The sequence below is a fragment of the Rhinoderma darwinii genome, chromosome 5 (assembly GCF_050947455.1).
Source record: "Rhinoderma darwinii isolate aRhiDar2 chromosome 5, aRhiDar2.hap1, whole genome shotgun sequence".
NCBI lineage: Eukaryota > Metazoa > Chordata > Amphibia > Anura > Rhinodermatidae > Rhinoderma > Rhinoderma darwinii.
The window spans coordinates 270,289,514-270,314,737 of record NC_134691.1 but is presented as its reverse complement, the minus strand read 5'-3'; the positions used below and the strand labels follow the sequence as shown (position 1 = coordinate 270,314,737).

At 42.7% G+C, this 25,224-nt stretch overlaps 1 protein-coding gene across 1 annotated transcript; it reads right to left on the bottom strand.

Moving 5' to 3' along the window:
* Positions 1-356: 356 nt before the first annotated feature.
* MTURN (maturin, neural progenitor differentiation regulator homolog) lies at positions 357-24,702 on the bottom strand. The gene is made up of 3 exons (XM_075827135.1): positions 24,276-24,702; positions 17,264-17,386; positions 357-6,363 (listed from the first exon to the last, which is right to left on the bottom strand). The coding sequence occupies exons 1-3, from the start codon at positions 24,435-24,437 to the stop codon at positions 6,253-6,255; spliced, it is 396 nt and encodes a 131-aa protein (XP_075683250.1). The 5' UTR covers positions 24,438-24,702; the 3' UTR covers positions 357-6,252.
* Between the last annotated feature and the right edge of the window lie 522 nt (positions 24,703-25,224).

The window sequence follows — 25,224 nt, the reverse complement described above, 5'->3', positions numbered from 1 at the left end:
AGAAAAAAAATAATTCAAATCTTATACTTACCCAGGAGTCTGTTTCTTTGTCCAGGCCGGCCTCCTGCGATGACATTTCAACCCAGGAGACCGCTGCAGCTAGCAGGCCGTTAAGTGCTGCAGTTTTCTGCAGCGGACATGGGCGAAAAACTGCACCACAGTTTAGTGCAGTTTTTCGCCCGGCATTCCCTGCAGCGCACAGGGCGGATACGCTGCGTGCTGTCGTGCAGCGTATCTGCCCCATGTGAACTCAGCCTAAAAGTTAGGGGCAGATGTCTAGGCACATTGGCTACCAGGCTTGGAAAACCCCTTCAAAATCACTCAATTTGTTCACTTTGTGAAATAACAGACATACGTTTTCTCAGTGTAGATGATTTATTAACCAAGACCCCAGTCCACAGATAGAAGCAAACATCTTTTACATGCAATGCCACCACAAACCTTTGTCTACATGAAATACAAAGCATTTTTTTTATTATTATTATTATTTTTTTTACACACAGCTTGGTAACTTACACAAAAGATTAAGTTGTTGGAAGCAACTTTGGAAACAATGCAAATCTGAATATGGAGTTGAGCTATGAATACAGTAGGCTTGTAAAGGAAAAATACACCCAAACCGGAGGTTAGGCTCACTTGTGTCTCAATAATATGCAATATTCTGCCTTCTTCTGGCATCGGTTACCTTTAAACTAACTTTAGTTAACAAAATGTCAGCCTACTGTGCCATCTCTTCAGTGACTATGTTGTTAAAGAATATATTCATCTTTGAACACCATTTTAAAATAGTAATTCTGCATAAAAAGTTTGAGAACATATTTGATTAATTATCTTGTACTGATCCCGAGTTACAGCCTGTATTATTGTCCAGAGCTCTATTCAGTTATTGTGGCTGCTATTGGAAACAGTCAACAAGCTGGTCTAACCAGGGCACTGTTAGTTGTCATAGATAAGATTACTGGATAGTGTGCGGTATATAGACGACACTTTCCAAGATACACATCACTAGAGCAAGATCTGTATAGACCGTGAGCCAGAAAGGAATGCTGGGACATTTCAGCCAGCAGAATTTTGAATGCAGCTCTGTACAAGTAGGAACTTTGCATCTGTACAAGTGTTTTGCAAAGTTACTCAACTTTTTATGTATAATAATTCTATAAGTAAACTGGTGTTTAAAAGTGAACACAACCTCTAAACATATTCCGATTAGAACTTTACAATACAAAATTAAATTTATCAAAACAACTCAGTCAAATGAAGCCCAACACGTTATAGGTGTAGTATCCCTTGGATTGTAAAATGGATATGAACATGTTTAACTTTGGAGAGGCACTACAAATCTGAATCATGTCAATGAGCATGTATACAATTTATCTATATAGAATAAAAAGAATATTTAAAAATAAATAAAAAGGTCCACATAGCCCTCAACTTTATCCTCTCTGGTTTTTACACACAAAACGGCAGCTAATCCCACCTAACTTTATATTTCAAGGGCTGAAAATAAACATTTGTAAAGAGTCTTTACTATGTCGACCAATTCTAGACTAAAGGAAGAGACGTCAGCCGCACAGAACAAGGACACTGAAAACAAGATGGAAGATCTTCTGGGTGGATATTAGCATTTGCCTGGTGCCAAGTGTCAGTCAGTATGTTGATATAAGTAGTCATATGTGTTCTGGCATTCGGTCAGACAACCTGTTAATAGACTATGGCTTCTTTAGTAGTGGATGAGCCAGAAATCATATTTAGGAACGTTTAGGACTTACTATTAGGTGGACTGAAAGGAGGATAATGGAATACTCTTTTAGCTACAAATGATTCCCAGATCAACTATATTCTCTTTTCCACAAATCTTTCCAATATTACGTTATAATTCAGATTGACATAAAAGGACTTGTCAGGAGGAGAAGGTCCTGTCTAAAAAGTAGAGCAGACAAGAGCCAAGTGGCATTTTGAATGTGAAGAATAGACTTTTGGGCTTTACCATTGTTTTCTGCTCTAGTTTTTTTTGGATGACCCCCAGAATACTTTTTGCATTTAAAGTGCACTTCAAGTTTTAGATAAAAATGACAAGCAGGCAAATCTTACAGCAGTTAAATATGCCATATGCTTATTAAACCTACCATACCCTTTTTTTTATTTTTATATTAACTTCGGAAACTCCTTTTGCGTCCAATGTAAATACACAGATCGCTCTCTCTGCCTCTATAGTTTTTGCACTCACTGAACCCTCCTTTTGGCAGGCAACCTATGAGGGTATGTTCACACGCAGTGAGCAAAAACTTCTGAAAATACGGGGCTGTTTTCAGGGGAAAACAGCTCCTGATTTTCAGACGTTTTTTTAACAACTCGCATTTTTCGCTGCGTTTTTTACGGCCGTTTTTTGGAGCGGTTTTTCAATGGAGTCAATGAAAAAAGCTTCCAAAAACGTCCCAAGACGTGTCCTGCACTTCTTTTAACGAGCCGTCATTTTACGCGCCGTATTTTGACAGCGATGCATAAAATAAAGGCTCGTGGGAACAGAACATCGTAAATTCCCAATGAAAGCAATGGGCAGATATTTGTAGGCGTATTAGGGGCGTTTTTTCAGGCGTAAGTCGAGGCGTAAAACGCCCGAATTACGTCTGAAACCCCTGCGTGTGAACAAACCCTTAGAGTCAATAGTTGGCGTTCATCAAGGAAAGGTCACTAACAAGGCAGAGGGGACACTGAAGATTTACACAGCATGCAGCAGAGACTAAGAGGATCAGCGGCTGTAACGAAACAGAACATGAAAGGTTAATGTAGAATATGGCACATGAACTGCAATAAGTAGGATCTGCCCGTGTCCTTTTTTTGTCTAAACCGGGAGCTACACTTTATTCAGCACGTTTTCTTATAAGACTTCCTGATAGAAAGATTGTAACAACTGTCCCTTTCTGCTGCCTTCTCCATGATAGTGTTGTCAAGAACAAACTACTGCTCATTGTACCGACATTTGAAGAGCTTCTCCATTTGAATCTACTTTATAAAAAAATAGTTAACTTGTCAGAAATAGTTAGGAAAATGTGTAGTTTAAGTCTTCCCTAGCCTCCTTGTCTATTCACTTTTATCTGTCCTTTGGCAATTATGCCTCAAACGTAAGATTCAGCAAACGGTTTGTCTCAGATTACTTAAGGACATTTGCCCGACAATCCAGTTGTTAGGCGGTAAAGTATCCTAGCAACCAAGCTGTCAGACATGACTCAGGTGTTCGGCTTATAGCTGGTCTGCCACTATGCTGACAGAGAAGGGGAAAAGCTCTTGGAAGCAGTAAAGCCATCCAATTTCCATACTTTTAATGCATTATCAATCATATTTTTCTAAAAGTAGATTTAGAGAGAGAGAACTCCCTTATAAAAATAGTTATATTAATTTTAAATCTATAGTTACATTAGATTAGAGTCTACTTTATTTCCAGACACAGCGGCATTCTTGTCCATGGGGAGTGTCTGGTATTGCATCTCATCCCCATTCAAGTAAATGGAGCTTAGGCCCTGTTCACATCACGTTTGTCAAGTGCGTTTAGTGTGAAAAAGTGGAAAAGCTCCCGATTTACATGCTAAACGTGTCCACAGAGTTATGTTAAACCCGACGGAGGCCAAAAAGTGTCCTCTTCGACTCCACCTAGCTGGTATACTGCACAGTAAAAAAAAAAAAAAAAGTATGGAAAAGCATCGAAGACTACAGTGTTCCATACAACAGTATCCAGTAAAGAAATATTATATATTATATAAAATGCAGTATTTTTTTTACAATGGGACCCGATGGACGACGTATGCCACTGTATGGCATCCGTCTGAGTCATCCATTTAACGTATGCATGAGGAACTTTTCCTGGTGTATAATGTTAAGCAAAGGACATAAATGTGACGTGAAAAGGGCTTTAGCTGTAATACAAGGCACAACCTAAAGGACAACCGTGGCGCTGTTTCTGTTAAACCCCTTTAATGATTAGGACATGAACATGTTGTGTTTTCCTTATTAGTCATAATATTTTACAAATCTTGCTACATTGTCACCTTTATAGCCTGTTCTTGCTTCAATATTAAAGACTGCTAAGGCCTAATGCACATGGCTATTTTTTTGCAGCCACAATTTAACCACATTTTTGCAGACCCATTCTTTTCTATGGCCCCATGCACAAAAACCGTGATTTACCCGGATCGGTGTGTGTGTTGGGGGGGGGGGGGGGGGATCTGGACCTCAAAGACTCAGGACAAGTCGTCTTACGGTCCGGATTTGCAGATTCACCAATACTGGTGAATTGTTGTGGATCCGTGAGTCCGGGTGACACACAAATGCAAACAAGGGTCTCTTGTGGTCTGACGGACCAGTCGTTTTGCAGAGCGCAAAACCAATGTGGTCGTATGCATGAGGCCTTACTTCAAATAGGCAAACTCTGACAATACCTGTAGTGTGGAAGTTGCAGGGTACAGCTTACCCAGTGAATAAAATAAAAAGAACAAAATATATCATGTTAAATTATATCACATTGGTATGCAGTTGAACTACATGCAATATTGTTATATTCCCCCCACATAATTGTAGATGTATGTTATGTGGTGTCAGCCCCGCTAGCAAAAAAGCAACAGGAGACTGGAATGCAAGATATCTATGCATGCTATACGAGTATGGCAAACTTAGACATTGTTGTCACAAGGTCCTTGTCGCAGAAAGTGTTCGGATATAATACAATGAGACATTAATAATGAGTGTAATCTGCTAAATATATCAAGATATATATTTCCTGCTCTGTGTAATGAATTCCAGTTCAACCATAACAGTGCAAATTATGCAGCCCAGCAGGGGGCACCAGCATCTGACATATGTCTGCAGAAGATCCTAGGGCGACTTGCTGATAACCTGTGACAATGGAAAGATATTCTTATACTTTACATCTTCTATCATCACCATTCCCTCTTCCGGTGCAATGCAGTGCCCCACTCGAAACAAGTACATCATGGAGGGATGACACTACTCACACGAAGCCATGAGGTTTAAGTAACAGCAGAATGTATATGTGTGTACATGAAACAAAACTCAACAATGTGTATAGGCTCGCTAAGCGAGAAGTGGTTAAAAAAAAAAAGTGTATGGCGCCTCTAATTGCTAACCAGTATTTCCTTGCCGCTCCTCATCAGAATGTGAATACTTAAGGAAGAAGTGAACTAATCCAATTGTACGATTTCACTTGGCATTTTGAAGGGACTTCTGCATGTGCAAATATTTGAATGTTTTGTACTTTTTAGTATTGTCCATTCTTGAACTAATGAGCAATAATAAATAACGTATACATCATTTGCAATACAATAAATAATTTGTGGGATGCAATAGTCATTGGCCTCTATGATGTATAATGTATCATCAGAACAAAACAAAATAAAAAGTTCCCTTGCCATACACACAGTGTTAAAGAGAGCTCATTAACTAGGCCTTAAACAATAACCCCTCTAAGTTCAGGAACACAGAAAGAGTTAAAGTAGGAATCCATTTCCCACCATAAACTTTATATGGTAATATTTTGATTTGCTCATCTGAGAGGGAACAGTTATTACTTAGTACGTCAATGTTTTTCTATTGCTTCTTAGTGGGGGTAAGACCACAAAAATGCTATAACTTTTACCAAAATTGATCAATCTTTTAGTTAGGGGATATAGGTGAGCTGGCCATATAAAACACTATGTGACACCCCTGCACCTGTACGGATATGGTCAGCACCCATAGTGCTCTGGCTGATCGTGATGTTAATTACTAAAATACAAGCACTTAATCACTAATAATGGGGCCTGCAAAATGCCTATTATACACTACGGAGGTGGGAATATTCACCAAAATGTGAGAGGTTTCTATTTGGTCTTCCTTAAAATAGAAATAATATTCAGTGCTCACTATGCTTAGATAAAAACCGATCATGAATACGAAGTTTGGGCTATTTTGTGTACAACCAATTCCCTATGGGGGTCCCTATCCAGTAATATTGAATCAGTTATCAGAACTTTCAATTCCTATTAGTCAGATCCATTCCAAAATGAGCCCAACAGCCTCAAAACAATGATAGAGATTCTAGAATCAGAAATGATGGAAAGCAACAAAACTCCCATGGAAACGCTGCTGTCGGCAAGCCTGATGCTCTGCTCGCTGTGAGGGTTTCTGCATTTTTGTCAAATGTGTTTACTATTACATTATGTTGGTTTGTTTTTCCTTTCTATAGGGAATATCCTAGGTATTCTACTGCTGGCTGACCCCCATCTGCTGGTGATCTGCTTCAGGTTCTTCTTCCTCCACATCTGCATTGTATTCTTCAAAAGTGTCATCATCCACATCTGGGAGGCCGAGTAGCTGTAGGAAATAAAAGATTGACCCCATTAGAGACCAGGTCCCAGTACACAAATTATTAATAGCTCTGGTCTAATAGCAGATATGTAACATACATGGCCAGCAGCAAATCTGACTATTCTACATTGACAATAGCAGGCTTGGGTCTCCAGCTCTCCCCTGCCTAGCAGGGTTAATCGGAGTGAACATCCAGCAGAAATGGTGTGTGTCACATGACAGAAGAAAGGGAAAGAAACAGCTGTGGGGTGACAGCTGTTCTGAGGTTCTTTTCTTTCTGCAACAATGTGACATGCAGACAGTCAACAAAAAGTAGACATATGGAGAACAGGGAAACTGGATTACTGTAGTGTTAACATGCTAATCACGCATGACCCCATACTAAAGCCATATGTATAAAAATGTGGTTATGGAATTTCTCCATCTCGTTTCAAATAGATCAATGGAAGAAAGATGTAACTTATAGGTTAAGTATACTGTAGATTCAGGCAAAATCTAAAAATTCAGCTTTTGGCCATATTTCTTCTTGCACCCAAAGTCTCACTTACATAGATGGTGCAATTCTGGAGATCCACTGCTATCATCTTTTGGCCTACAGTACTCGCCATGACACCAGAGGTGCGTTGTCACGAGCCACCCGCTAGCTTGTATCAGAATTACAATCACACGCTTAACAAAAACGGCTGAAAATATGGAGCCGTTTTCAAGGGAAAACAGCCCCTGATTCTCAGCCGTTTTTTAAGCAACTTGGTTTTTTTGCGGCGTCTTAGGAGTTGTTTTTCTATTGTGAATGAAAAACGGCTCCAAAAACGTCTCAAGAAGTGACATGCACTTCTTTTTACGAGGCGTTTTTTTTAAGCGTCCGTTTTTAAAAATGGAGGCATAAAAAATGTGGGAACGGAACGCAGTATTCCCGATTGAAATCAATTTTACGGCGTTTACGGCTCAAAAAACGGCTGAAAATAGCCCGTGTGAACATACCCTCAGACTGCACATCAACGTCCATAATACAGCTCCATAGGGTTGCATATATTTGGTGCCAAGAACAAAATCGGTTCTCATCAGGACGAAGTAGGGAAAGATTTCCCTGCTTTGCCTTCGGGGGAACCCGATCCCCTTCTTGGCACGAATATAAATATACAGTACTGTGCAAAAGTCTTAGGCAGTTGTGGAAAAATGCTGCAAAGTAAGAATGCTTTCAAAAATAGAAGTGTTAATATATTTTTTTTCATCAATTAAGGCCCCATGCACACGGCCACGGCCGGCCGCAGATAGTCATTCACATTTTTGGGCCGTGTTCCCATACAAAAGTATAGGAGCACGGCCCATAAAAAGCAAAGCAATGGACATGTCCTGTCTTTTGCAGGACACTTCTACTACGGCCCAGACACCTTCCCGTAAATATACGGAAAGGTGTCTGTGGTCAATAGAAGTGAATGGGTCCGTAATCCGGACCGTAATTACGGTCGGCAATTACGGGCGATTTTTACGGTCGTGTGCATGAGGCCTAACAAAATACAAACTGAATGAACAGAAGAGAAATCTAAATCAAATCAATATTTTGTGTGACCACCCTTTGCCTTCAAAAACAGCATCAATTATTCTAGGTACACTTTCACAAAGTCATGGATTTTGTAGGATTACGGTCAGGAGTATGACTAACTAATTATACCAAACAGGTTATAATGATCATCATTTTCATATGTAGGTTGAAACACTGTCATTAACTGTGAGGGTATGTTCACACGGCCTATTTACGGACGTAATTCGGGCGTTTTTGCCCCGAATTACGTCTGAAAATAGCGCCTCAATAGCGCTGACAAACATCTGCCCATTGAAAGCAATGGGCAGACGTTTGTCTGTTCACACGAGGCGTATATTTACGCGCCGCTGTCAAATGACGGCGCGTAAATAGACGCCCGCGTAGAAGAAGTGACCTGTCACTTCTTTGGCCGTAATTGGAGCCGCTATTCATTGACTCCAATGAATAGCAGCGCTAATTACGTCCGTAATTGACGCGGCGTTCAAGCGCCTGCACATGCCGGTACGGCTGAAATTACGGGGATGTTTTCAGGCTGAAACATCCCCGTAATTTCAGCCGTTACGGACCCCCGCCGTGTGAACATACCCTAACCGAAACAGCTGTGGAGGAGGCTTAAAACTGGGTGAGAAACAGCCAAACTCTGCTACAAAAAGGTGAGGTTGTGGAAAACCGTTTCATGTAAAGATCCACCATGGCAAGACTGAGCACAGCAACAAGACACAAGGTAGTTATACTGCATCAGCAAGGCCTCTCCTAGGCAAAATTTCAAAAGCAGACTGGGGTTACAAGATGTGCTGTTCAAGCTCTTTTGAAGAAGCACAAAGAAACGGGCAACATTGAAGACCGTAGACGCAGTGGTCGACCAAGGAAACTTAGTGCAACAGATCAAAGACACATCATGAATACTTCCCTTCGAAATCGGAAAATGTTCAGCAGTGCCATCAGCTCAGAACGGGTAGAAACCAGTGGGACCCAAGTATACTAATCTACTGTTCAGAAGTATGGCCAGAAGTAGTCTTCATGGAACAATGGTGGCCAAAAAGCCATACCTTCAACACGAAAACAAGGCCAAGCGACTCAACTATGCATGAAATTATAGGAACTAGGGTGCAGAAAAAAAATGGCAGCAGGTGCTCTGGACCGATGAGTAAAACTGTTAAATATTTGGCTGTAAGGGTATGTTCACACGCTTATCAAAAAACGTCTGAAATAACGGAGCTGTTTTCAAGCGAAAACAGCTCCTGATTTTCAGAAGTTTTTGTAACAACTCGCTTTTTTCACGGCGTATTTTACGGCCGTTATTGGAGCGGTTTTTCAATGGAGTCGAAAAACGTCTCCAAAAACATCCCAAGAAGTGTCCTGCACTTCTTTTTCACGGTCGTCTTTTTACGCGCTGTATTTTGACAGCGACGCGTAAAATTAAGCCTCGTGGGAACAGAACACCGTAAATCCCATTGGAAGCAATGGGCAGATGTTTGGAGGCGTAAAGGTGCCTTTTTTTCAGGTGTAAATGGCCCTAATTACGTCTGAAACCACTGTGTGTGAAAATACCCTAACAGAAGGCAATTTTATCGCCGAAGGGCTGTAGGGTGGTACAATAATGAGTGTCTGCAGGCAACAGTGAAGCATGGTGGAGGCTCCTTGTAAGTTTGGAGATTTGGTCAGGATTAATGGTGTCCTCAATGCGGAGAAATACAGGCAGATACTTATCCATCATGCAATGCCATCAGAGAGGCGTCTGATTGGCTCCAAATTTATTCAACGACCCCAAACATACAGCCAATGTCATTAAGAACTATCTTCAGTGTAAAGAAGAACAAGGAGCCCTGGAAGTGATGATATGGCCCCTCAGAGTCCTGATCTCAACATCATCGAGTCTGTCTGGGATTACATGCAGAGACAGAAGGATTTGAGGCAGCCTACATCCGCAGAAGATCTGTGGTTAGTTCTCCAATATGTGTGGAATAACCTGCCTGCCGAGGTTGGTCACACCAAATGTTGGTTTGATTTTAGATACATTTCTATTTTTGAAAGCATTCTTGCTTTGCAGCATTTTTCCACAACTGGCTAACACATTTGCACAGTACTGTATAATATATTACATATATAATATATACATATACATATGAATTAAGCCATATCATAGCCATCTAAATGCTGGTTTTACTCAAACTGCCAACTCCCTGACAGTGCTGCTCAGTTGTCATTTTACCAAGGCCAGCACAGGCTTCAGCTGAGAAATGTAGGGGATCCCTAAAATGGGGCCATGCAAGTTAACAAAAATGTTAGGACATACTGGGCTTCATAAATCTGGCCAAAAGCTGAATGATCCGCCTTTGCCTAATTCAGAACATATTTTCAAAGTGCATGACGGTCTGCATTATTTAAAGGTATATTTGGTATAAGTTTATCTTTTGATATGTAAAATAGACATAAGACAATAACAGGGGAGCATCTGAGCTCTGAACCACACGGATAGGCCCCATGCAGACGACCGTAAAAAAAAAAATCTCCGTAATTGGCGACCGTAGGACCCACTCGGTTCTATTGGCCGCGGACACATTCCGTATCGCTACGGATAGGTGTCCATGCCGTAGAACTGTACCGCTAAAGAAAGAACATGTTCTATCTTTTGCGTTTTACGGGCCGTGCTCCCATACGCTGTATGGGAGCACGGCCCGAAAATGTGGCCCCCGGGCGTCGGCGGCCGTGTGCATGAGGCCTTGACCTAAGATCCCATGCACTTTGTAGAGAGCAACGTAAATCTTCAACACAGAATTTGTAACACAGCATTGTTGATTTCTGTGGTTTTCTACAAAGCTTTATTTTCTAATCGGAGGGTCCAAAGTTATGCCAGGAATTAAATGTAAGTGGAACTCCTCTGTAAAAGATAAAACGGTTATAAAGCACGGTGCCTAGTGAAAAACGCATGGCACTGCAGAATCAGGTGTGTAACAAATTCCAGTAATATAATAAGTGTGCCTTAATCAGTGTTTTGTGGGCAAAGCTTTAGCGAAATTATTTATTTCTTTGTCATACTCAGGGATAATGTAATATGATCATTAAGATGTTGACAAGATCCATCTACATTCATCACATGTATTGAGTCTCGGTCAAAGATCTAGACTAGTGCGGCCGAGCCTCAGATATCACTATGAATAGGCCAGACATTGATAAAAGGGTTTGGGATGAAGTATTGTACATGGGTTTATCTCCAGCCAAGAATTACAGAGCCTGGATTGGCTGTAGGAAGGAATCAGAACTAGAAGCAGAATAATAGGCACTCCTGTGACTAGGGAGAACCACAGTGAGTAAACAGCAAACCTTTTTGATAAAATAGGTACTTCACATCTTAAGATGATTCATAAAACATCACAGTGACTTTCATTTCTTTACTCTGAGATATGTTAATTTCTCTGCACAGCCAGTAGCATCGCAGTTCCTGAAAAAAACGGTCAAAGGCATGCCGTGCTAAAGCACTTTTTTTCCTTGTAACATAATTGGGTCCCAGAGGTTGGACCCCTACCGATCAGAAAGTGATGGTGTATCCTGGCAAGATGCGATTACTTTGGGAATAGCCCTTTAATCGGATGGAAATTACTTCAGCGTGCAATCCTGAAAATGCAGACACAATTAATAGAATCTCTGATAATTCACAATAGGGATTACATTAGCAAGAATTTCAACTAAGTCTTAAATTGGCCATACATAGACGTTGGCTAAGCACTTGCCGGTGAACGGCTCTCTTCACTGACCTCTCCATCGACATTCACGCTTGGCTCCTTTAGATGAAGGAGGAATAAGCTGCAGTGACAGAAGGTTATCTCCTGTAGTCGCATAGGATCCAGCAAGGCGGGGGACAGTCTGAAATAGGCACATTCAGCCATCTTTAATCTAATGTCTGGCTAGCCTTACCCTCGCCTTATTTAATTGGTGTGGGTACTGTGTGGTGATCAGGCTACTGTATACTGAGCACTGTGTCTGATTATAAAGAATAGGGGACTTATCATCTGAACAGCCCCATTTCTCTCCATTCTGCACTATAGCCAAGAAGTAGCAAAAACTGGCACTTTTCTTTATTGCTCCTGGCACAGAACACGGTGGGGGTTTAATAGTTTCTGCGTGGCAATTTCTTATGGAGGGACTGCAGCTGCTCCTGTTCTGTAAGGACTGTTCATGTCTTTTATTGTGCACAGATTTACTAATACTGTCCAGGGCTATGTTCTCATCTGTGTCTGAGGCTGTTCGGAGCCTCCATTGTAGCACCTTTTTGTCCAGCTAAATGACGGAAACCCAAAAGGACTCCACTATAGTCCATGGGTTCCATTGAGCGCCGTTGGTTTCAGTCATGTGACGGATTGGGCACTTCTGTGTTTCTGTTTCTATGACAGAATAGAGAAACGGTAAAGCGAGCCCACATGTGAACAAATCCTAATAGTTAGGGTACCCATGCACGTAGTGGATTTTCTGCAGCATAATCCACACCTGTTGCATGCAAATTTTGCGGCGGATTTCACCCCTTCTACATACACCTTTGAGATAAAACACATAGTGTGTGTATGTGTATATATATATATACACACACACACACACACACACACACATATATTAGGGATGTCACGATACCAGAATTTGGACTTAGATACCGATACTTCGTGTAGCATTGCGATTTCGATACTTTGCCAACAGTAATAAAAAAAAAAGTTCTTCCGTTTTCTGATGTGAGGCGCGAGGTGCGATGATGAATTTTGAATGTGCCTCACATGAATAGTAATTAATTCCATCATGTTTCTCAGTCATAATGGGTTAATGTGTGAGGTACATGATGGGGTTAATTACTATTAATGTGAGGCACATGGAGGTTAAATTCATCGCACCTCGTGCCCCACAATAAGTGATAGAAAGCAGTTTTTATTTTATTCTTTTACAGCGTATACATCATAAATGATGCAAAAAAATTGTTGTGCAGGTTATTACGGTCGCGCCGATACTGAATGTCTATATTTTATGTATTGCGACTTATTTTAATGTTTATTGTAAAAAATGTGTATGTGTATTTTTTTTAAATTTAATATTACTTTGTTTTTACTTTCTTTTTAAACTTTAATGTACTGGCATATATCAATATGCCAGTACATCAGCCTGTGTACGGATAGTACACAGGCAGTGGTTAGGACATACCTAAGTATGCCCTAACAGGAAATATGGTAAGACAGCCCTGGGGTCCTTCAATGGACCCTAGGCTGTCTGCCCATATATGGTATATCCCTCAATCGCGTCACAGGAATTCCTGTGATGCGATCCAAGGGGCATCCCCCCTTCTCATTTTCCCCTGAATGCTGCAGTCCGCTGTGATCACAGCATTTACGGGAATAGCGGCGGAGAGGAGGTTTCTCTGATCTCCGCCAGCAGGGCTGCGGCTCTGTAATACAGCCATTGCCCCGCTCCTGACAGGAAATGCATGCACGGTCAGCATGAGGTGATGCGGCCGGCGCTGCACTAATGAGCGGCGGTTCATTAGTGCAGCGCCGGCCGCATCGCATCATCCTGACCCCGCGCGCTTCTCAGGAGCGGGGCAATGACTGTATTACACAGCCGCAGCCCCGCTCACATACATGCATGTGTTACTATACTGAGCTGTGCGGCTGCGCAGCTATGTATCGAAATCCATGAAATAGCGGTATCGAACCGTTTGGGGATGCAAAATATCGAAACAGTATCGAAGTTTCGATGCATCTCTAATACATATACACATACTAGACTTGCAGGTAGAAAATCTGCAGCTGAAGTCTGTTGCGGGCAAGTGGATAAGATTTAAAAAAATCTCATCCACATTCTGCTGCGCATTTTCAAACCTTGCAACTCATTCTACTCTGGAGGATAGATTGGATAGATAGAATTTTTTTTATCAGTGTGATTGGTTCAACTTTCAAAATACTCTGACACGCAGGATCGAGCTCCTATCGATCACATAGAAGTTTATAACTTAGATGTTATCGATTACAGGTGGATCCTGCCTGTCAGAGCCACGCAGGACCTGCTGGCACTGAACCCATCAGTCCCGCAGACCTGACAGATACAGGTTTCTGCTCTAGATACAGCTGCTCTGTATACAGGATACAAAGCAGCCGTATCTCAAAAAGTAAAAGTAATTTAATAAAAAAGTATTTTTAAAGTTGCTCCAATCACACGGACAGACATAAAAAAAATATATAAAATATTATCTATCTACAGTTGTACATCGCCTTTAAGAGTGAAATCCAAAGTGAACATCCAGAGCAGAATGAGTTGCAAGATTTGAAAATGCGCAGCTTGCTCTTCTTATTTCCATACCGAAAATGTTCAGCAGAATGTGGATGAGACTTTTTTTTAAATCTTACCCACAACAGACTTCAGCTGCAGATTTTCTACCTGCAAGTCTAGACAGAAAAACCTCAAATCATCTATATGAGCCTTAAACTGCATACATTTTGCCAAGCAGTTTGAAAATTTGCGCCTGCTGCATGATAAATGGCGCATATTTAGGCATTTCTGTCTAACTTTAAAACACCTTGGAGCCGGTTTAGTTTGCGCAAGATATTTGCACCAGAAAATGTAAGAAAAAAAAAAACGCCCAAAACATGTTACAACTAAAACAAGACAAGACAAAATTACGACAATTTCCTACAAATACAGATTACCATGTTGAGCATGGTGCAAAATGCAGTTCTGTCTGGCACACGCAAATAATAAAGCTTATGCAAGTAACATATATATATACACACACACACACACACACACACACACACACACACAACTAGAGAGAACCAAGGCTTAGCAAGCAAAATATATCTGCCACATTTAGCAAACATCCAGTGTGCTGGGAGATAAACTAAGTGAACCTCTGTGTTAATTACTTCTCCACGAGATAAAAGGTGTTATAATTAAGGGGGTCAGATTGGAAGTGTGGGCTTCACAGGTGCTTTTTACCATTAAGTAAAATTACACAAAGCCTGGTCACTGACAAATGAAAGTTGTTTGTCTCTTGCCATGGTTCATACTAACCAATCTTTCTTGAAGAAGACATGTTATGGAGACGCATGAAACTAGAAAAGGCTACTACAGACTTGGGTGTACATTAACTCTTGGTTAGACAAATAGTCTACAAATGGAAAAAATTCACGACTGCTGCTACCCTCCCTGGAAGTGGGCATTCTGTTAAGATTACTCCAAGAGCAAAAGGGACAATCCTGAAAAAGGTGAGAAATAACCCAAGGGTAACAGCAAAAGACTTACTGAAGACTCTACAAACTGCAAAAACCTCTGGCAGCAGCTGCTGTCCCAAAGGGAGCAGCTGCTGCCCAAAAACACTTTTTCTGTATGTCTCAAAATGCACAACACTATGTTTGGAGGAAAAAGAACACCGAACACCAATAGCACCAAAACCTTATCCTAACTGCAAAGCCTGGTGGAGGGAGCGTCTTGGTTTGGGGCTGCTTTTCTGCCTTAGGGCCTTGATGCCTTGCAATCATTGAGGGAACAATGACTTGAAAGGAGTGTCCAAACATTTTACAGGAGAAAGTAAGGGCAGCAGTCCATGACCTCAAGCTGAAGAGATGTTGGGTAAATCAACAAGACAACCCAAAGACCAGAAATAAGTCAACTGAATAGTTGAAACAGAAGAGGATTTGTGTTTTGGAATCGCCAAATAAGGGTATGATCACACGATGCGTTTTTAGACGTAACTTGGCCGTTTTCTCGTGACATAGTGGAAAAATTTGTTCTATAAATTCAATGCTTATTTGTGAAGAACACAAATATTGAGAAAATTTGCCAAAATTATGATTTTTCTAAATTTAAATGTATCGGCTTGAAAAAACCTATAGTAACTATTTTGGGTGGTATTACTAATTAACACTTCCCATATGTCTACTTTAGATTGGCATCATTTTTCGATTGTCCTTTTATTTTTCTAAGACGTTAGCAGCAATTTCTGACATTTTCAAGAAAATTTCAAAAGGCTATTTTTTCAGGGACCAGTTCAGTTCTGAAGTGGCTTTGAGGGGCCCATATATTTGAAACCCTTTAAAACACCCCACTTGGCAGAGCTCAAAATGGAAGGAGCGCCATTTGGCTTTTAGAGCGCAGATATTGCTGGATTGGTGTACGAGCGCCATGCCGCCTTTGCAGAGCCCCTGAGGTACCAGAGTACAATAGAAACCCCTGTGAAGTGACCCCATTTTGGAAACTACAAGGCATTTATCATTTGTCTGGACATATGACAGGGCTCAGAAGTGAAGAGCAACATGTGCATTTGAGGTCTACTTTGGTGATTTTAACAGAATTGACCCACAATTGCAGGGCTCTGATGTCAAATTATAGAACAAACCCCCAAGTAGTGACCTCTATTTTGCAAACTGCACCCCTCAAGGCATTTTTTAAGGGGTGTAGTGTGCATTTTGACCCCACAGGGATTATTTTTTTATTTATTGGAAATGAACGCTCAGCGGATGGTGCAAAGTGAAAATTGCAATTTTCCACTGATCTACTATTTTAGTGCCCAATATGTGGTGCCCAGTTTGTGCCAGTGCAGACAAATATCTCAAACTGTTAAGCGGGTTCTTCCGGGTATGGCGATGCCATATATGTGGACATAAACAGCTGTTTGGGCACACTGTAGGGTTCAGAAGGGAGGGAGTGCCATTTGGCTTTTGCAGAGCAGATTTCGCTCGGTAGTTGTTCTGTTTGGGGTATTGCTAGTATTTTCGTTTATAATGTGGAGGTACATGTAATCAGTGCGGAGTACATCAGGGTATACGTAAACTGTGGGGTACATCAGGGTATAATAATGCAGTAAATAAATAATCCGCAGATGTGTGGGTAGCGTCGCACTGATAAATGGTGCCCAATCTTATCCCCCTTTTGGAACACACTGCACATTTTGTGTCGCCATATTCTCAGAGACAGAACTTTTTTATTTTTTCTCCAACGGAGCAGTGTTAGAGCTTGTTTGTTGCGGGACAATCTGAAGTTTTCATTAACACCATTTTGGGGTACATGCGCTATTTATTCAATTTTTTTGGCAAGTAAGGTGACTAAACACAAGCAATTCAAACAATGTTTTTTATTAAATTTTTTTGTTTACAGCGTTCACCGTACGCTATAAATGAAATTTACTTTTTTCTGCGTGTCGATAATTATGGTGATACTAAAATGTATATAATTTTTTTATATATATTTTACTTCGTTTTTTTAAACATTTATTTTTTGTATTTGTTATTTACACATACAATGTATAGTAGTCAGATTTACGGAGCAAAAAAAAGGAAAGGAAAAAGAAAAAAAAAAAAAAAAAAAAAACACACAACAAAACATTGAACTTACTGGCCTAAAAGACTTGAAGACTTTCTCCAGTACTTCATGAAGCGTTTTCTTCCCACAAGAAGAAATGTAATCCTGAGCGAGCTGCAGGAAAGGCAAGCAGTCTTCACTTTCACTCCACACATGCTGCAAGGCAATAAAAGGAAATAATACCAATGAACTATTATACTCCAGCAACAATAAAATACATTATGTAACACAGTAAAGGCAGACAACATGGCAGAGGTGAAAGGTCATTCGCCGCCGCTCTCCGGTTACTGCATCTCATCACATTTTTTAAGAACACGAGAGGATGTTTATTTTTACCCATTGGACTGTCAGTACTTCTGCCTACATAGGCACTAAGTACAGAGAATGTGCCATTGTGGTCCGTGGTTATGACTGGATAATTACACCAATGAAGCTAGGCCCCAACAATGACATTTGTGTGGTACTTGATTATAGGGTTTTGCTCGCACAGCTAAAGGAGATGATCTTTGTGTGTCTAAGGCTTTTGTCAAACTAATAATGGAGCATTCATCATCCGACATCGTACAAAATGAGATCAAGCGCTGGCACAGCTGGTTACCTCTACTGGACAGCAACGGTTATTTTTAATCATTTTTTTTTTGCTAATTCCTTACTTCACTACATCAAAAAAACTGTACTTCAATACAATTTTACAGATAACCGGAAATACATAGGCTATTTACATGTGGAATTTCGTAGTAAAATCCACCACAATGTGCAGTATAATGCATTCGAATGGTGTTTAGAGAACCCCACACGCCACGGAAAAATCTGCATAGAAGTAAAAGAACGCCGTGGTTTATAAAATCTTCAGCATGATCTACACAGTCGAGTCCAATTATTATGACCCCCAGCTAATATCCAGAGTAACCGCCGTGTGCAGCACGAACAGCAACTAGACGGGGTGGGAGTGACTCAGGTGCTGGTGGGTTGTCTCCGGTATCTGGAGCCATGCTGACCGCAGTGCATCCCACATTTGCTGTAGAGTGCGTGTGTGCGTCCATAGTGCGAACAAGACGACCGAGGTGGTCCCAACGATACTAAATTGGGTTCAAGTCTGGTGAATTAGGGGGCCAGGGAAGTACTTGGAAGTCTTGGTCGTGCTCTTCCAGCCACTGTCAGACGTTTCTAGCCGTGTGATACATCGCATTGTCTTGCTGGAATGTTCCATCTGCCCCAGGGAAGACAAACAGCATGTATGGGTAGACATGATCTGCAACGATGGATTGATACCCAAATCGGTTCAGAGTGCCGTCCACATGGATGAGTGGGCCCAGAGAATGCCATGAAAATATTCCCCAGACCATAACGTTGCCGCCACCAGCTTGTGTTCTTCCAGCAATGGTTGCAGGGTGTTTGTTCTCTGATGTTTCGCGCCTGACACACCAATGTCCATCCATTCGATGAAGCTAAAAACATGACTCATCGGAGAAGGCAACCCTTTGCCAATCATCAGTGGTCTAATTCTGATACTGCCATGCAAATTAAAGCCTTTTTTTTCCCCGACGCACCTTTGATAGCATAGGAGCAGTGACCATTCGTCTGCTTTGGAGTCCCATACACAGTAGGGTTCGCAGAACTGTAGTTTTAGACAGACATCTGGTAGCCCCCTGGTTGATTTTCACGGTGAGCTGCTCCACTGTAGCATCACGTTCGGCCCTTGCGCACCTTCGTAGCACACGCTCACCTCTCACATCAATGGCACGTGTTGCTCCGCAGTTTCCACGTCGGTCATTCACAATGGTGCCATTTGTCCACTCACGATACACTTTCACCACAGCAGCATGCGAACAGTTCACAAACTGCGCTGTATGAGAAATATGCCACCCTTGGCCCAAAAGCCAATAATCATCCCTCATTGCAACCCTGATAAATCGCCCCTTTTACCCATGGCAACAACGAGTGATATGTGTCCAGACAACCTATCACACACCTTATATACCCACGACACACCACTTCCTTCATGGGCTATGCGCTGCCGACATCGAAAGTAGGTGGTGGTCACAATAACATGACTCGACTGTATAGAACATCCAGGAAAGTTGCGTTTTTGCTTCAACCTCAGGATTTAAAAAAAGTGTGCTGCATACTTTCTCTTCACCACAAGAACTTGACCATAAAATGAATGCCCTGGAAGCCATTTTTTTCCCCAAAAAAATTCAACATTGTGTGTTTATTATTTCATAATATATCTTTATAGCGGTTGGAGATCTGTTTATTAATACAGAGTTCAAAATCCCACACATCATTTTATAAATGAACTCTGTCGGCTTGCAGTCACCACTAGAAGGAGCTTTAAAAGGGTACAAAAAAAAATGTATCACCTATCCACAGGATAGGTGAAAACTGTATGATGACTGGGAGACCGCAACCAATCACGAGAACGAGGGTCCCGTGTCCCCTGTTTAAATGGAACGTTGGTCACGAACGTGCACTAACGCTACATTCAACGTCTGTGGGAAATGTGCTGGTGACTAGCAACCACCATTTTGGCCGCATAAAAGATGCGGTCAGCCGATGAAGGAGCAAACACTCATTCATCGGCTGATCTTTGCCGTTTACGCAGGGCAATAATTGGAAACGAGCGTTTGTATGAACGTTAGTTCATCTGATCATTGGCCTGCGTAAAAGGGCCTTTACACACGAACTACATTTGGGAAAAAAAGCATCAGCCATTTTTGTGTCATGAGACAGGTTTCTCCATCAACACAAAGGAAGAAATGTATTAAAAAGAGGACCGGTCACTAGGTCCTACAAAGTGAGTTAGTAGTCCCACCTAATAGTCGCTGTGTCGGAGTCCAGCGGTGTTTGTCCTGTACTTGTGCGTCCCCTGTTGCTGAGCTATGGACCCCTCTATAGTTCGCAACTAATATGAAAGTGACCCGCTGGCTAGGGCAGAGCGACCACTGAGCCTCTGACCCATCAGTGTAAGGCCTGCTTCACACGAACGTTGTATACGTCCATGTGCTGTGCGTGAAAACAATGGACAGCACATGGACCTATGCAACTCAATGGGGCTATTCAGACATGCGTGATTTTTCGCAAAAACCGCGGCAAAAAAAACTCAGTGTGAATGGGACCTAAGACTCCCACCAGCTGGATCTTCGCAAGGAGAATCAGTGCCTTCCAAGAGCATCTCACTCAACCTGAACCCTATACTGATAAGGATCAACAGTTCCAGAACAGTGCTGGCCACAGATGGGTGTAACTGGTTTGGCTATTAACCAGAGTCACCTTTAAAAACTCTGTTATTGTGCAGTCACACGTGATGTACTTGCTTTGTATCTCCTAGAAAACTACAATATATGCTTATGGGAAAATTATTCTGCAACTCCGACAGAGTTCTCTAGTTCTTGCATTGCAGAATATTTTTCCCATAGGATTACATTGTGAAATAGAGAGAAAGTACGACACATGTGAGTGCACCCCAAAGGATCGAACAATGACGTACAGAGTATATAGAGAGATAGGTTCTTTCCTTTTTGTTCTATTCAAAGTCAATGGGATTCATTAAGATCTATTACAAAATGGATCCGTCATGGATCATTTAGAAAGGAAAGCTGTGTCGGCAGTGTAAACAGGGCCTAAGCGTATGTTATTTGTTGTTGTGTGAACTATACCGAATACACTATAAAAAAAAACAAAAAAAAAAAACCACAATTTTTACATAAACAATTACTATGTTATTAGATTTTTTTTCCCTTTGGATGTTTACTTTTTACCTATATTGTACCGGCATATGTTGATATGCCAATGTATTAGTTTATAATCTTAGGGCACACCAAATAGGCCTTTATAACAAGCCATCTAGCAGGACGACCTCATGTTGCTTGTACATATAGTGAAGCCCTGGAGATTGCATCACTGGGGTTCCCCTTATGATGTCAGCCACGCTTTGACTGACAAAGTCAGACACTTTCCTGCTGGTGATTGCGAGGGCAGTAACATGGTGCGGTGTGATCTCCGCAAACCAAATGTACGTCTCAATGTGGTAACTACCCGGACTTGTGTCATAGATGTGCATCCTGGTACAGGAAGGGGCTTCATTTAAAAATGAATTAACTCTGTGCTGTGACCTGGAGCTCCTTCTCCTGGCGCAGGTAAAAGCATACCTCCCAACTTTCAAGTATCACAAAGAGTGACAACCAATGCGGAGCACGGCGATTTTTCTTTTCTTTTAAGCCACGCCTGTAATCCCACCCAATCCACACCCATACACACCTGGTTCAGCCCACACAGTATCATGCTCCCATAGTGCCACAGTAGAATACCAAAAATCTGCCCCCACACAGAATAATGCCCCCATACAGTATACTGACCCATAGATGCCCCCATACAGTATAATGCCCACAGACTCCCCCATGCAGTATAATGCCCATACAGATGCCCCCATGCAGTATAATGCCCAAACAAATTCGCCCATATAGCATAATGCTCATTTGCTGCCCCGTGCAGCATAATGCCCCCATAGGTGCCCCATACAGTATAATGCCCACACAGATGACCCCATACAGTATAATGCCCCCTTAGCTGCCCCTAGTGCCAGTGCCTTGGTAGTGACAGTGCCCATGTAGACAGTGCAAATGTAGATGGCACCAGTGTCCCCTGTAGATAGTGCCCCTATTTAGTGCCACATTGTCCATTTAGATTGTGCCACACCGCCCTTGAAGATAGAGCCACCCCCCCCCCCCCCCCCCCCCCGTAGATCACTCCATTGGGACTCCCTCTAGGAGCGGAATCCCCAGCCAGAGCATAGGCTGGGGATTCCGCTCATAGAGGAAAGCCCTGATGTCACTGTCCATATATGGACAGTGACATCAGTGGCTACTCCTTGAGCGGAATCCCCGTAGTAGACTCTGGCCGGGGATTCCGCTCCAGGAGGAGCCCCTGACGTCAATGTCCATATATGGACAGTGACCCCAGGGGTTTCCTCTAGGAGCGGAATCCCCTGCCAGATCAGCAACAAGGATTCGGCTCAAGGAGTAGCCACTGACGTCACTGTCCATATATGGACAGTGACGTCAAGGGCTTCCACGAGCACAGCGCATAAAGTATCGCTGTGCCCGGGGAGTCATTGGCAAGCGGAGAAGCTCCCTCTGCTCTGAACTAATTCTGAAGCAGGGAGCGGATGGTGCCCTGCTTCAGAATTGGGTTAAACTGTTTCTGCGTCCTGAGGATACAGATACAGTTGACAGCGGGACATACCCCCGACCGCCCGGGACAGCAAGACAGCGCCCGGAATCCGGGACTGTCCCGCTGAATCCAGGACAGTTGGGGGATATGAGTAAAAGGACCAAAAATCAGACCTTGCGTTATATGCACATGACCAGCCTCTTCATAAGAACAACAAAGAAACTGACCAACATCTTACACATGGCATGGAGTCTCCCGACCTCCGACATTACCAGCAGCATGATCAATACTCCCGAGAAGTTCCCTTACAGATTCTCTCGAAAAAAGAACTTTACACAAGATGGCAACTCAGGTCAATACCCTTTAAAGAAGTCTTTCAGTGGTAACACAACTTTCCATGTCTGCATTCCCCACCTGACTGTATACCATACCCTACACTTCTTTTATGTATACTGGACTTACTTTTTGAACTGCTGCCTTGCCTGTGCTTTAAAAAAAACTCCATCTTCGATTCTTAGAATTCCACAGCTTTCTTTTCCTCTCTGTTTTGCTATTAATCCCATGATGCTTCAGCACAGCATCACATGACTAGCTAAAGACCATACCAATTCTGCATGATGGGGGACACTGTGAAACTATAAGTATACAGACAGGGAGGCTGCACTATATTCTTCTACATTATACCCGTGTGACAGGAGCTTGTCTAAGTATCAGTGGCAGCGGATGATAGGAGTTTCTGCCCCCCCCTGTGCAAAACTAGTGTGGTACAGAAACTACTGAAGCCTGTGTTGGGTGACACATAGAATCAAGTAGAGAAAGCATGTCACCGAGCCTGGTTCACACTGCTGCTAAGCAACCATCCCAGTCTGATATATAGAGATAGAAGCAGCAAGAAAAATGACAGGTGAGAGACTGGCACATGGAATAACATAATGGTACACATGGGGAAGTTTTGTTTTGGCTGGAGTGTCCCTTTAACTTTAGTTATGCATGACCGACTATAAGCCCTGTGGAAGGGTATGAATAGCTGACCCAAAAGTAGCGAAAACCAACATTGCGATGTGAAACAGATAAATGAGATGAGCAAGCCCAACCTTTATATACACATCCGATACTCCAATAATGAACACTCCTTGTTCTCCATATTTATATCAACCAACCTCTGGGCATGAAGGAGTTAACAGCCCTTTAATTATGAATAGAAACAAAATGTACTGCTAAGTGCATGCCACACCTCTGCGCCAGGGTGCCACCGATCCCCATGCCATCCACTCTTGATCATCAAGCACATGTGTAACAAACGCCAGTATGTGAGTGTGCCTGGTGTGTAAATATGGGAATATATTACACCATTAATAATTCTACATGAGAAGCCACCATACTCTGCCCATAGTTGTGTTGACACTGTGCTGGGCATTTATTGTAATTGTTAAAGTGTTTCATCAATAAAGGGAGAGCAGGGCAGTGGCCAGAATTGTTTTCATGCCAAGGGGGGGCAGCTGTTGAATCCAAGGGTGGAGGCAAAGCAGAACAACGTAAAGTAAATGCTTCCACGTATGGAGAAATGATGATGGCCGGTGGTATGTTGTGTCCACAGACCGACAAGACAATACCAGGCCTGGCTGTCGGCTGGCCAGCCTCCCGTGCTGCCTGCAGTGCACCAGACTCGACTGCATATGCCAGCTCCCATAATGTAAACACTAGGCCCAGTATACATAACCAATGCCCACCTATAAGTAGCGATACCACCCTCACACAAGGTTAATCTCCTCAGCACACCCTGTGTCATGCCCACCTCGGGCACCAGGCCCTTGTTAGAACTGCTGGGCAGGGTACCTGGCACACCACACAGCACACACCGCACGACACTCACAAAATTGTCCCCGCAGCCATTGTCAGGACACAGCACGTAGAAGGAGACCCCGGGGTCGGCGTAGAAATCCATCCTGCGCTCCGTTTCCTCGGTGGCGATCAGGTCGAAAGGGGTGTTCGAGCACCATTTATCGGCGACGTCTGCCAGCTGCTGAAAATCCATCCTGGCCTATGCCCACGCTGCGATCTCCCAGGTGACAGCCTATGTATGCATTGTTTACATGCTGTTCATGGAGGGTGTGAGGAGAATGGGGGCAGGGAAGGCCGCGGCGTTGCAGCGGATGCTGGGTTATTGTTCACCTCCCCGGCCGCTCAGAACACAGCTGCGGGTTGGGCTGTAACCGTGTGACGAAGATAATGCAGGTCAGTGACGTCACAGCAGGCCCTGCCTTGTGAACAGCTGAGTTGTCAGCCTTCGTGACGTCATTAAGGCGGTGCCCAACCAGGTTCTACGCTGCTGAGAGGATAAAAGATGCAGCATCCTCGAGGTAATAACCTTGCGATGGATGGCGGCGTCCTACTGTCTCCACCTATGTGCAGGACCCAAAAAACGGGGCGTCAGTGCCCAACAGGCCCGGCTGAGACCCGCTAATAATAATGAATATCGCACGCATGCCGCAGGCATCTTCATATGAACTAATGCTGCATTTAAAGGGAAACGCCACATTTGAAGCTGCTTTATGGAATCTATAAAGGGCAATTACCTTATATAGTCGTATATAAAACACTTAAAGGGAACCCGTCATCCACATTATGCTACCCGCCCTTATGTGCTAATGTGAACTCTTTTCTGACAACTTACATTCATAGCACAGGCAGCAACGCCAAAAAGGAGTCCAGCGTATTCATGAGCTGCCACTAGCTACGCCCACTCTCCGCTGATTGACAGATGTCTCCCTAGGCATAGTATTAGTGGCATCTGTCAATCAGCAGAAAGTGGGCAGAGGTAG

What these genes read in the sequence shown, in the direction of transcription:
- MTURN (XM_075827135.1), bottom strand. Translation starts at nt 24,437, where the DNA reads ATGGATTTTCAGCAGCTGGCAGACGTCGCCGATAAATGGTGCTCGAAC. An exon ending in ATGGCTGCGGGGACAATTTT is followed by an intron (nt 17,387 to 24,275) that starts GTGAGTGTCGTG and finishes ATTGCCTTGCAG; the next exon opens with CATGTGTGGAGTGAAAGTGA. An exon ending in TCTTCAAGTCTTTTAGGCCA is followed by an intron (nt 6,364 to 17,263) that starts GTAAGTTCAATG and finishes TATTTCCTACAG; the next exon opens with CTACTCGGCCTCCCAGATGT.